This window comes from Ambystoma mexicanum, chromosome 6p (assembly GCF_040938575.1).
Source record: "Ambystoma mexicanum isolate Mex_15411 chromosome 6p, UKY_AmexF1_1, whole genome shotgun sequence".
Lineage (NCBI taxonomy): Eukaryota > Metazoa > Chordata > Amphibia > Caudata > Ambystomatidae > Ambystoma > Ambystoma mexicanum.
Window position 1 is genome coordinate 1,152,025,275 of NC_090935.1, and position 12,583 is coordinate 1,152,037,857.

General features: G+C 49.0%; 1 protein-coding gene across 3 annotated transcripts in view; it reads left to right on the top strand.

The window, feature by feature from the left end:
- The window catches only part of PIP5K1B (phosphatidylinositol-4-phosphate 5-kinase type 1 beta), a 792,190-nt gene that overhangs the window by 405,406 nt on the left and 374,201 nt on the right, over positions 1-12,583 (top strand). For all 3 annotated transcript variants that reach the window (XM_069625767.1, XM_069625768.1, XM_069625766.1), the window contains one exon: positions 12,298-12,428. In XM_069625767.1, coding sequence (XP_069481868.1) covers positions 12,298-12,428 — 131 coding nt within the window. The remainder of the gene's footprint in view (positions 1-12,297; positions 12,429-12,583) is intronic.

Below are 12,583 nucleotides of genomic sequence, written 5' to 3' on the forward strand. Positions count from 1 at the left end.
AGATTCCTACAGTGTGAGCAGGCAGCTGTGCGGAAGGATGTGCACTCATTCACTCATCCATACTGCAGGCACGCTAGCCCAAGGGTACACTAGATTCCTACAGTGTGAGCAGGCAGCTGTGCGGAAGGATGTGCACTCATTCACTCATCCATACTGCAGGCACGCTAGCCCAAGGGTACACTATATTCCTACAGTGTGAGCAGGAAGCTGTGCGGAAGGATGTGCACTCATTCACTCATCCATACTGCAGGCACGCTAGCCCAAGGGTACACTATATTCCTACAGTAAGCAGGTAGTTGTGCGGAAGGATGTGCACTCATTAACTCATCCATACTGCAGGCACGCTAGCCCAAGGGTACACTAGATTCCTACAGTGTGAGCAGGAAGCTGTGCGGAAGGATGTGCACTCATTAACTCATCCATACTGCAGGCACGCTAGCCCAAGGGTACACTAGATTCCTACAGTGTGAGCAGGTAGCTGTGCGGAAGGATATGCACTCATTCACTCATCCATACTGCAGGCACGCTAGCCCAAGGGTACACTAGATTCCTACACAGTGCTTAATTTGTAAAAATATAAGTGCCAGTGCCCAAAAAATATTGGCCCCATAATCCCTGGCGCGGCGCCGTCCACAGCGCGGGCACGGGCCGCCCTCAGTGCAGACGCGGTGGCGCCCTCAGCGCGGGCACGCCGGCCACGCCAGTTCAGTGCTACACCTACCTAGATCGGCCCAGCACCAGCCCATCACACTGCTGCTGCTCCATGTCATGTGTTTGGCGCTGCAGCAACTGCTGGCACAGGCTAGTAGTAAATACGCAACTAAGACATGCTCCTCCTGTAACTGCGTCTCAATGCCCCCAGGCTGTGTGAGCACTTTAAAAATGCAAACAAATAAAAAAGCATTCTGTTTCAGTCACTGTTGCACTGTATTTGTCTCTAACCCTTCTGCCCCATCTGACAGTCTGTTAAAGTACACCAAGAATTGGTAATCGTTTACCTCCAGGAAGAGCACCCACCCTCAGACCGTTCTTCAGTCACCTCATCCAGGTGTTTTGTGTAATCAATTTACTCTCAAGCCCTTATCAGTCATCACATCTCATAAATACACCCCCCTTTACCTTTTCTTCAAGCATGAGCAAGGTGTTGTATAAGTTGGAAAAAGTCATTCCTGCAAGACATTGTTGTGAAATCAACAGCCTGTGCTACTTCTGCTTTAGGGCCTCTTTCCACCTTAACACATATTAAAAAAATATATATGTTTTGTCACCCAATATTCAGGAGCCAGAGGAGAATGCATATTCGGATACCTCCTTCCCACTGACATGTTCTTGACATACTTCACTAAACTGCGGGGGGTAACAGACACCCACCTCCCTATCTGAGGATTCCTATCTGAGGATTGCATGTGCTCTCATTCGGAGCACATGCTCAGAGCGTATTGTACCCAGGTTAAGGGGCCACATCTGGTGTATAAACCACACATCTGTATAGAAAACATGCGCTGGAATTATGTAAAAAAAATGACAGCAAAAGACAGTTGAGAATTATACACGAATACTCAACTAGTGCTTTTATTATGACGACAGATTAGTGGGCACGTACACCATGTTTATCCATGTCTAGTTTCCATGTGTGTATCTTTAAGCCTGAAATGGCATTTCAGTAGTTTGTCTTTGCATGGGCTTTTCTCGCGAAGTGCAGCCGGTTTGGTTTCGGCCCAATTCGTGCACCGTTCAGGGTCCCCTCGCTGAAGCTCGTTTGTGAACTAATGAGGCCGATAACATTAAAAGGAAGAACAGAAACACCCGGGCAAAAATTCACAGTTCATGTTTCGCTTAGATAAATGTTATCCAGGGTCGGACTGAGACATACAATTGTCTCGAATCGGGCTCGGCACCAATGAAAAAGTGGCCAAAGTTGCAAACGACAATTCATTCCTTTTGTGACAGACACTAGTGGGACCACGCTGCTGCCCGTGCCCCGTCCGGTCCTGGACTTTGCCCTGCCTTGCCTCAATCACTTAGGCTACCTTCCGTGGAGCCACCACCACCACGGCCATGCTGAGTTTGATGATGACAAAAATAGGTGCGCGGCACAGCGGCCCCGACGGAAGGTAAGATTTTAAAAGAAAAAACGTATATTTGGGCGGATGGGGCCCATCACTTTCAAAGTGATGGGCCACAGCCACCACTCAAAATAAGTTAGTTCTTTTAAAACCTACCTTCCGTGGGGCGGGGCCCGGGCCACCGGCCCCACGGGAGGTCAGGTTTTAAAAGAAAAAAGTAAAAAACATACTTTTGGGCATAATCCACAGGCCCGGGCGCCCGCGGAAGAGTCATCCGACTCAGTCTGCGGTAGCCGGCAGGCCCATCTCACAGAAATTGGCCTGGGCCTGGTACTGACTGCAGTCAGCAGCACACTGCACACAGGTCACACAGACAGAAGCCCGGGTGCGGATGAGCCCCTGATGGGGTCCTGACTCCTGGGCAGTCAGGACACCACCAGGGAACCGTGCCGTTGCCTGGGCCCCGACCTGGGCCTTCCTTGCTTGATCACTTGACTGTGACAGCCTCTGGCTGCACCGCACACAGCAACAAGTGACTTACCTGCTTTGCCAGCTGGGACCTGGTCTCCTGTCGGGACCTCAGGGTGGGGGGCCGGGTGCGTACACTGGCACCTGCACAAATGAAAAAGCAGGCAGAGTGGGCCCCAGGAAGCAACTAGGCTGCACCACGCAGTGCAGCAGGGCAGGCTCTCTCTCTCACAAGTCAGGACCGACGACACCACGCCTCGACACCTTCACTTCACAGTAACTCGTGAAATGAAGGTGGCGCTGCGCTGCCTCCTGTGGCAACAACAACAAGTCACCATGTAATTTCACTGGCTCAGAAGAACAGCCAATGAAAACTGCACATTCTGTGTTACTATACAGAATGTATCAAATACTGCATAGTAACAACAGAATGGCAGTTTTCATTGGCTGTTTGTAACAGTTTGTTGTTCATTGCTTCTGCTGGCACCTCCCAGGCCCAGCCAGCTATGGCCTGCAACCTGCAAGCACGTGAGAGATCGAGATCAGAATGACAAATCCCAATGATTTATAATCGTAGCAAAGTGAAGTGGAAGAACAAACAAAGCAATGGCACGTGCGCTGGCCCCGGATGAGTTCCGGTGCCCAAAAAAGAGTGCCGGTGTTGGGCACTGGCAACCACCTCCACAAATTAAGCACTGTTCCTACAGTGTGAGCAGGAAGCTTTGTGGAAGGAAGTTATGTTGGGTAGGAGATCAGTTTCTAATCATACCACAAATAAAGCAAGTGGACCAGACTGTGCCAGCTGCGATTGGAAACATTCCGAACTTGATGGCACTATTCCCTAAATCCCTGATTCTTCTGATTGTCATGCCTAGGTGACGGCAGCTCCGTGTTCTGTATAGTCGTGTCCAGACAGTCTACCCACTCAACTCCTCCAGCATGGCATGGCATGGCAAGGAATGTGGGCGTGTGTGCGGGCAGCGGTGGGCATGCCTTAGATGTACATCATCCATGGTCTCCAGAGTAGGGTTGCATTAAGATCAGAGCAAACGCGGGTGTGGCAACAAAGACATAGAACAGGGCGGTAACATGGGCAGGTAGGTGCCTTCACGCAGTTGAAGTTCCTTTGGCATTTAAAATGTACCTGCAACGCACTGGGGGCATTCACAGTCCCTTGACATTCCTGGCAAGGAGTCGGCACGAGGGGAGGTGTTAATGAATCGAGCCATTTTGATTGGTGCTAATGGGAACTTTACAATCGTATTAAGCGCTTTCGCACTAGCCGTGCTCTGCATGATCAAGAGAAGTGGTCTAAGAACTAGGACTGGTAAATGTAAAGGGCTTACTTTTTTCCCAGGCTTTTCCAAGGGCAAATTCCACTCCCATGCCGAAGCAGTGCCATCGAAGCTTTCGCTAAGTCCTTTAAGCCAAAGCGCCTGAGTTTATTTCGCGTTGCATAAGGATATTTACTGAATGAGGACACCAGTGAGCTAGGGCATGGTTATCAGGAAATGTGGGTATCTTCTGCACGCTGCAATTCAACTTCACATTGCGTGTAATGTAAGCTGGCAGCATGGAAAAAAAACAGTGGCGTTGTGTGCTTTGTGTCTGCAACAAATGTTAACAGTGGTTATTTTGGAGTTAAGATGCTAGAGTAAAAATATCCAATTGTACTTGGCTGAATCATGGAAATGACACTCATACGAACAGACATGAAGGGCCTGAAGTGTGACAAGGTTGGAGGTCATAATAGTCCTGTCCCTTAGTCCTACTCAGGCTTCGAAATTGCCGGGAGCTATTGAGCTCCTGCTTCTAGCCACGGGGAGCCTCGTTAGCTTGAAACCAGCAGCTACCAGGAGCTACCTTTGTCTCTCAAGGCCAACTAGTGCCTTAAAACATGCCCACGTGACACTAAGTTTGAGTATTTGAAAATGTTAAGGAAGAACGAAGAAGAATTAGGACACATCTAGTACACATGTAAACATAATAGATTGTGCGCAATGGGTAAAAGGTTAGTATGCAAAGTGTGATTTGTGGTGCCATGGGTCCTGGTTCCTGGTTCCCCAGCAGTCGCTCCAGCCTACTGGGGAACGCCTGACCCCCAGGAGATGGTTTTAGCTCTTGCTCATTGAGTCTTTATTTCGAACCCTTCCGCTACTCGTGGGACCTCCCTCGTGCTCGTTCACTCATTCCCTCATGAACACCCTGGTTTGGCAGCTGCCCCGTTCTTTATATTTGCCAGGTCGTATCTTTTTGGTGATGTCACGGGTGCCCCTAACGGAGAACGTACCCTCTCTCCTAACGTCAATTGCCAAGCCTCCATAGTGAACCAGCCATTGAGTTTTCAGATTGGGAAAATAATCAAAGCGCACACAGTGGTCGCTACAAAAAAAAAGCCGGTTGAGACATGCAGAAGAAAATGCTATACGATGCATGTGTGCCCTGAAGTCTGGTCAAGGAAGAGTGAAATAACAGAAGGAGGTGAGCCAGAAAAGGGATGTATATTTATCAAATGGTTGGTGGTACAAGCGGTGAGGGGATTGCGGCACTGCTAGCTGTCTAGTCCAATGAAAAAGGTCTATATTGGCATGTGTGAATTAAGGGAAGGCCGACACAACATACAGGTAGCACACTTGACCATGAGTGATCTGGGGCAGGATGCCTGGCGCATATTCCGAATATGAAGTGTGTCTCCAATCATGTAAAACAGCAGTGTCCTTTGCTACTGATGGGATCTGCTGCCCAAGTGCATTCTGAGGCTGGAGTTACCCCAGCTTTTTTCAAAACATGCTGCAGTGTCGTGGTTTGTAGTCTTTTAGTGCATGTGCCTAGTAACGGCGAGGCAGGTCGTTACTTCAAAATGCTCAGAGCCACTAGACGAGAAGACGGATAACAGAGGGAGAAAGTTGGTATTGCTTCCTATAAATGATAATTGGTGTTTTATAACTCGCTTAATACCGAAGAGGACCCAGGATTCGAACCTGGGTGGCTCTTAGCACCTGGCCACTGAGCTATACTAGCTGGGTCAATGGTTAGCAAGCAAGGAGATCACTGACACATATGGGGCCAGATTACAGAAACTTTGCAGCAGTGCAAGTGCAAAGTTGCACAGTATTATCACTAGGGCAAAGTTTGCCCTATTTTTTAAAACACTGGGACATATTCGCAGGTGCTGGTTTGGAACCTGGTTTGGAAGGCGGTGTATCTAATATGTAGACAATGGGAGAGTGGTTCAAATGGCCAGAAATAGGCCAATCAGTTCACCTCTATTTTATCACAGTAGAGAAACGTGTCTGCCCTCTACGCGAGATTGCCACATTGGAAACGGCGATGGATGATAAAGGTAAGTGAGTTCACAGACAGAAAGCACACTTTTGTACTGGCTTATTTCCACAAACCTTCCTTTGGCATAAGATATGCATCCATCCCATCCCATGAAATCCATCTGCTAGTGCCAGGCTGGAAAACTGGGAGCATTTTACATGTGAAAATGCCCCCACCCGCTTGTTTATGTTCAGCTATTGGCTAGTCGTCGTGCTCTTAAAAGTGCAAAAAGAGTTCCTAAGAATCAAGCATACTCAACATTAAAAAAATGTTGATTTCCGCGTAGCCCACATTTTTGGGAACGTCAAACTTGTTTGCCTCGGCTGTCGTTTTGACAAATGTGAATTAACTGCTTTAAAAACGGCTTAAAGGGAAATCTGCTTAAAGAGAATGCGCCCAGCTCGGGTTGAGCTGCTTCATCTCATGATGGTATGCTTTGCTATGCTGAAGAACTGTCTTAGGCCTGCACGGAGCAGATTTTGCCAGGAACCGCAACAACTGATCCGTACTTTATTCTGCCCCTTCGACAACAAGTGCCTCTTGCAGAAGCGGCTGGACCTCAGGTCTGCTGTTCATGCCTTGGATTTGAGGCAGTACCCAGTCATATGATGTCAGACAAGACTAAGTGTTATAGACTGGGTATGGAGCATGGCCATTACAGGTGTGCATACATTATTATTTGTGAGAGGCGTTGCTGCTTCAATTTAAGAACTGATTATCTGAAGCTTGAACCAGTGATGACCTAAACAGCTCGCACCCTCTTTGTCAAGCAGTCTATTCTGGAAGGATGGGATGATCGCAAGCTTCCAAAGCGTCAAACGATAAGTAAGATCGCTTTCATCTATGTTCAGCTCTCTAAAGCAAAGGTCAATGATGGGGGGGGGGGCTGGGAAAAGCTCTGGAAACAGATCCTAGACTGCTCTAAGGCACCACAAATGGAATTACTTCCAGCCGACTGCGAGTATCTTCTGGTGGACCTCGAACGGTGCAAATCTGTGACGTATTGTGCAGCGAAGGAAAGGGCGTCTCAGTGAAATGGATTGTTTGATCGGTTTTTAGGAGGCGCATACATATCCTCAACATAAATGCACCAGGGATGCCAAAACAGAGATGTGAGCAAGGCATCCAAACCGTGCTGGACACTTTCACATCTTTGCTAACGAACAAGAATTAAGGTGCGCTACGACACACCTGATGTAAATCTTGCCAATTCTGAAATGCATACCATGATCCGAATAATCAAGGAACTTCAAAATAATCCTGTAGGTCGAGATCCATGAACACCAGGATCATCCACGGCCGCACCTCCATGAACACCAGGATCATCCACAGCCGTACCTCCATGAACACCAGGATCATCCACAGCCTTACCTCAATGAACACCAGTATCATCCACAGCCGTACCTCCATGAACACCAGGATCATCCACAGCCGCACCTCCATGAACACCAGGATCATCTACAGCCACACCTCCATGAACACCAGGATCATCCACAGCCACACCACCATGAACACCAGGATCATCCACAGCCGTACCTCCATGAACACCAGGATCATCCACATCCGCACCTCTATGAACACCAGCATCATCCACAGCCTGCTCTGCCATGAATGAACACCAGGATCCTCCACAGCCGCACCTCCACGAACACCAGGATCATCCACAGCCATACCTCCATGAACACCAGGATCGTCCACAGCTGCAACTCCATGAACACCAGGATCATCCACAGCCACACCTCCATGAGCACCAGGATCATCCACAGCCACACCTCCATGAACACCAGGTTCATCCACAGCCGCACCTCCATGAGCACCAGGATCATCCACATCTGCACCTCCATGAGCACCTGGATCATCCACAGCCGTACCTCCATGAACACCAGGATCATCCACAGCCGTACCTCCTTGAACGCCAGGATCATCTACAGCCGTACCTCCATGAACACCAGGATCATCCACAACGCACCTCCGTGAAAACCAGGATCACCCACAGCCACACCTCCAGGTGCACCAGGATCATCCACAGTCGCACCTCCATGAAAACCAGGATTATCCACAGCTGTACCTCCATGAACACTAGGATCATCCACAGCTGTACCTCCATGAACACCAGGATCATCCACAGCTGTACCTCCATGAACACCAGGATCATCCACAGCTGCACCTCCATGAACACCAGGATCATCCACAGCCACACCTCCATGAACACCAGGATCATCCACAGCTGCACCTCCATAAATACCAGGATCATCCACAGCCGCACCTTCATGAACACCAGGATCATCCACAACCGCACCTCCATGAACACCAGGATCATCCACAGCTGTACCTCCATGAACACCAGGATCATCCACAGCTGTACCTCCATGAACACCAGGATCATCCACAGCCACACCTCCATGAACACCAGGATCATCCGAAGCCGCACCTCCATGAGCACAGGGATCATCCAAAGCTGTTCCTCCATGAACACCAGGTTCATCCACAGCCGCACCTCCATGAACACCAGGATCACCCACAGCCGCACCTCCATGAACACCAGGATCATCCACAGCCTTACCTCAATGAACACCAGGATCATCCACAGTCGTACCTCCATGAACACCAGGATCATCCACAGCCGCACCTCCATGAACACCAGGATCATCCACAGCCGCACCTCCATGAGCACCAGGATCATCCACAGCCACACCTTCATGAGCACCAGGATCATCCACAGCTGCTCTTCCATGAACACCAGGACCACCCACAGCTGCACCTCCAAGAACACCAGGATCATCCACAGCCTTACATCAATGAACACCAGGATCATCCACAGCCGTACCTCCATGAACATCAGGATCATCGACAGCCACACCTCCATGAACACCCGGATCATCCACAGCCGCACTTCCATGAACACCAGGATCATCCACAGCCACACCTCCATGAGCACCAGGATCATCCACAGCCGCACCTCCATGAGCACCAGGATCATCCACAGCCGCACCTCCATGAACACCAGGATCATCCACAGCCACACCTTCATGAGCACCAGGATCATCCACAGCCGCACCTCCATGAACACCAGGATCATCCACAGCCGCACCTCCATGAACACCAGGATCATCCACAGCCGCACCTTCATGAGCACCAGGATCATCCACAGCCGCACCTCCATGAGCACCAGGATGATCCACAGCCGTACTTCCATGAACAGCAGGATCATCCACAGCCTTACCTCAATGAACAGGGTGTAATGGTGGCCCGATGCTTCTATGAGATGTTTTGCGCTGTTTGTTTTTGGTGCAAAGCATGAACTTTCAGCGCATCACAGATGTATGAGTTCTGGATGATATGATGTGGCATTTATAACGTGCCTATACACAAGTCTTTCAAGGCGTGAAAAGCAGTGCTCTTTGGCACCCCTGCAGGGCCTTGGCTACCACTCTCATGCTGTGGAATGGGGTCTCTTGGCATCTGTGGCACTAGGGGTGAAGTGTACAAGCCACGGGGGTGGGGGGTAGGCCAATGCATCATTTAACAGGAATCTTCTCTGGGTCCTTTTATGTGTAGAGAGTACAAGCACACTGCCCTACTATCCGTTATTTGTTTTGTTTCATTGGTCAGGGATAATGATAACAATGGGGGTCATTACGACCCTGGCGGCTGCGTAATGAACGGTGCTGGTAAGGGACCAGCACTGTTCATTATGGGCCACCTCATTACGAGGTCTGCAGCGGGTCCCACTGAGGACGTCTGGTCAGACCATAAGTCCTTAGCGGCACCCGCGAGCAGCCCAGGATGCAAACAACGGGCCCGTCATTAATGGGCCCGTTGTTAGAATCCTCCCCATTCCCATTGAGCCCTATGGGGGCTCAAATGGGAATGGGGATGTACCGGGTCCCGGTCCCGAGAAACGGAATTACTGGGCCTTCCAGAGTCGGCATGTCCCGGTAATTCCCTATTTTCAGGACCCGGTACCCAGTCTGGGGGTAGCCATGCCGCTAAAAGTGGCATGGCTACCTCCAAACTCGTAATGAGGCCCAGTGTATGGAATAGGAGCTGAATGCAGCTCATGGAGCAGGCGCTACCTCTGTAGAATAAGGCAGGAAGTCAGCGCATGCTGGGAATATGGCGTCTGCATGAGGTGCGAGGCCAGCTAGTTCATTTCATCAATAAATAGGGCCCATCTTGCTTGACGAGTCTTCTAGACGTGCCTTGCCACATCTTTTCATAACATCCCAAGCACACAGACCTCGTGTGACATGGGTATGCGCGTGTGCCACCAGCTGGCCCACGGTGTAAAAGGTAGCTGCTCCTGGTAGCAGTCCAGCTCCCCGGCAATGTCGCTCCTGGCTGGTTATCTGTCTATGAACTGTATGTAAGGTTCAGAAGAACACATTCTTTCTGTCCCATGTGATGTACAATATGGTTTGAATAATTAAAATCTAGTCCAACAGCCAGACCTTTGACAGGACAATATCAGTGGCGAGGGGCGGGATACCCACAATGCATGCGTGAGATAACACCGCTAGCCAAATGTGCACACGCTGCTTTGCATACAATTCCATGCATTCCGTCCAGGTGTCCAGGGATTTATGTAAATATATCCTTCCACTGTGCATTGGTTTCACTGATGGCACCTGCGTCCGGACCCTAACGCGGGGTTGGTTATTGGACTTGTGGATTCTGGGTACCGCGGTGTTTTCGCAGGAAGGTTCTGTGATAGGCAGTACCTTGCTCCGTTATTTAGACGGGATGGAGAGATGCCAGTCCCAAGCACACCAGACATTTCTAGCACAGGACGGTGGGGTTCGCAATCATCCCTCTCCGGAGCAGCTGTTATTATTTGCCCCCCCCCCCACATCTGCAGTATGTATCTGTTGGCTTTGCCACGTGCCCAACACGGTGTTCTCAGTTTGGGGGCCTGGGCTACCATTTCAGGGAATCAATATTTTCTAGTATCCGTTTTTCCTTTTTATGATTTTTTATTATTATTATTATTATTATTATAGTGATTGAGTGCAGACCTATCTTCGAGGAGCAACAGAGCGCTTTACAGAGGTATACAACAGTACAGATATACAGCGGGAGTAGGATACAGAGGGGTGCAGCTGTACCAGGTAGCAGGGAGGAGAGGGGCGGGCGGCGTCTAGCGAGTCAGGTGGAGCGAGGGGCATCTTTTACGAATCCATTTTAGATTTCTGTTTGTTTAGCCCAAAGTACTGCTTTCAGAAAAATCATATCCATCTTTACTGTCAGTGCTATTTTATTCTTGAATTTCGGAAATGAAAACTAACTTTGCCACTATCAATGTGCGAATCTTTGCTTTTGAGCTTATTGTCTTGTCGTCTCAGGGCCCTGGGGCAAGGGGGTGGTTTATAGAATCCCATCCGGCTGAGACCTGCTTGGAGATGTTTTCACTGCTCAGGTTTCTCATTTGAAATTGATGTCAGTTTTTGTTTCAATTTTCCTGTGTATAACTGGTGGCCCGGGATATGGGTTGCAATTCAGTTTCTAGTGTTTGGCATTAGTCACAGAGCATGAACGTGTTTGGAACAATAGGCAGTCTTCAGTCCTGATCTTGTTGGGGGCGTGGATGCTGTCCTGTCAGTCTCAGTGTCCACAACGTCACCATAATGATCCATAAAGCGCTCGTTCCTGTATTTTTGAAGAATTACAATGCATATCATTTAATGTATCAATGCATGGAGTGAGCTTTAATGAATGCTTGAATTTTAGCCGTATTTGGAAAGAGGAACATCTGAACATTCTTTCAGATCAAAATTAGCAGATATGTTGTCCCCTAAAACCTTGAGACTCACGAGTTTGGCGACATGACCAGTAGAAAATACAATATATATGCCCCATCACTGCGGGCAAATAATATGTACATAATGAAATGTTCTGATGGTGCAAAAGATTTCATATGAACAAAAAAGCAACTAGGAAATAGTGTTTTTAATAAATTTCAAGCAAATTACGGGAACAGCTTTACTCTGTAAACTATGTATAGATATGGAATATAAAAATACAGGCTGAGAGAATAACCAAGAGCGGGATGACTAAGCATTCGGGGGGGAAGGATGGCTGGGAAGGAAGTAGCGAGTGAGCAAAGGAGGCCCGTTGCCTTGGGTTCGCGGACCGGAGGCGTCCCGGCTCGTGGCTCCACAGTAGCAATCGTTATTAGTGATTCGGGACATCCTGATCTTCCTGCTTAAGCTTCCGACTTCATTTCTACTTAACCATCCATTGCACATGAACTGTGTCTCTGTTCTAAGCCCTGCAGAGGGAAGCTTGTCAGGTCTAATCATCTTACATCTTCGATGCCGAGCCGCCGGCTGGGGGACGCGGGGAAAATTGCTCTGTATGAAGCAGCCTTGTAGTGCAGAACAAACACCCGCTTTGTAGACCAGCGCCATGGACATAATCTTCTTTTTCCCCTTCTTTCCAGACGGCATCCTCCGCTATTAAAGGTACCATTCAGCTGGGGATAGGATACACTGTGGGGAACATCACCTCCAAGCCAGACAGAGACGTCCTTATGCAAGATTTCTATGTGGTCGAAAGTGTCTTCTTACCCAGGTGAGTGCAATTTTAATCTGAATTGATTGTCTCAGCAATGCTACAGTGTATAGCTCTTTTGGCCATAATCTAAATAACATTGTTTTTTTTTACGACAAAGCCCTACGCCTGCATGGTAGCTCAGGGATGACTCGGGCCTTCACTGCTCTAGGGGA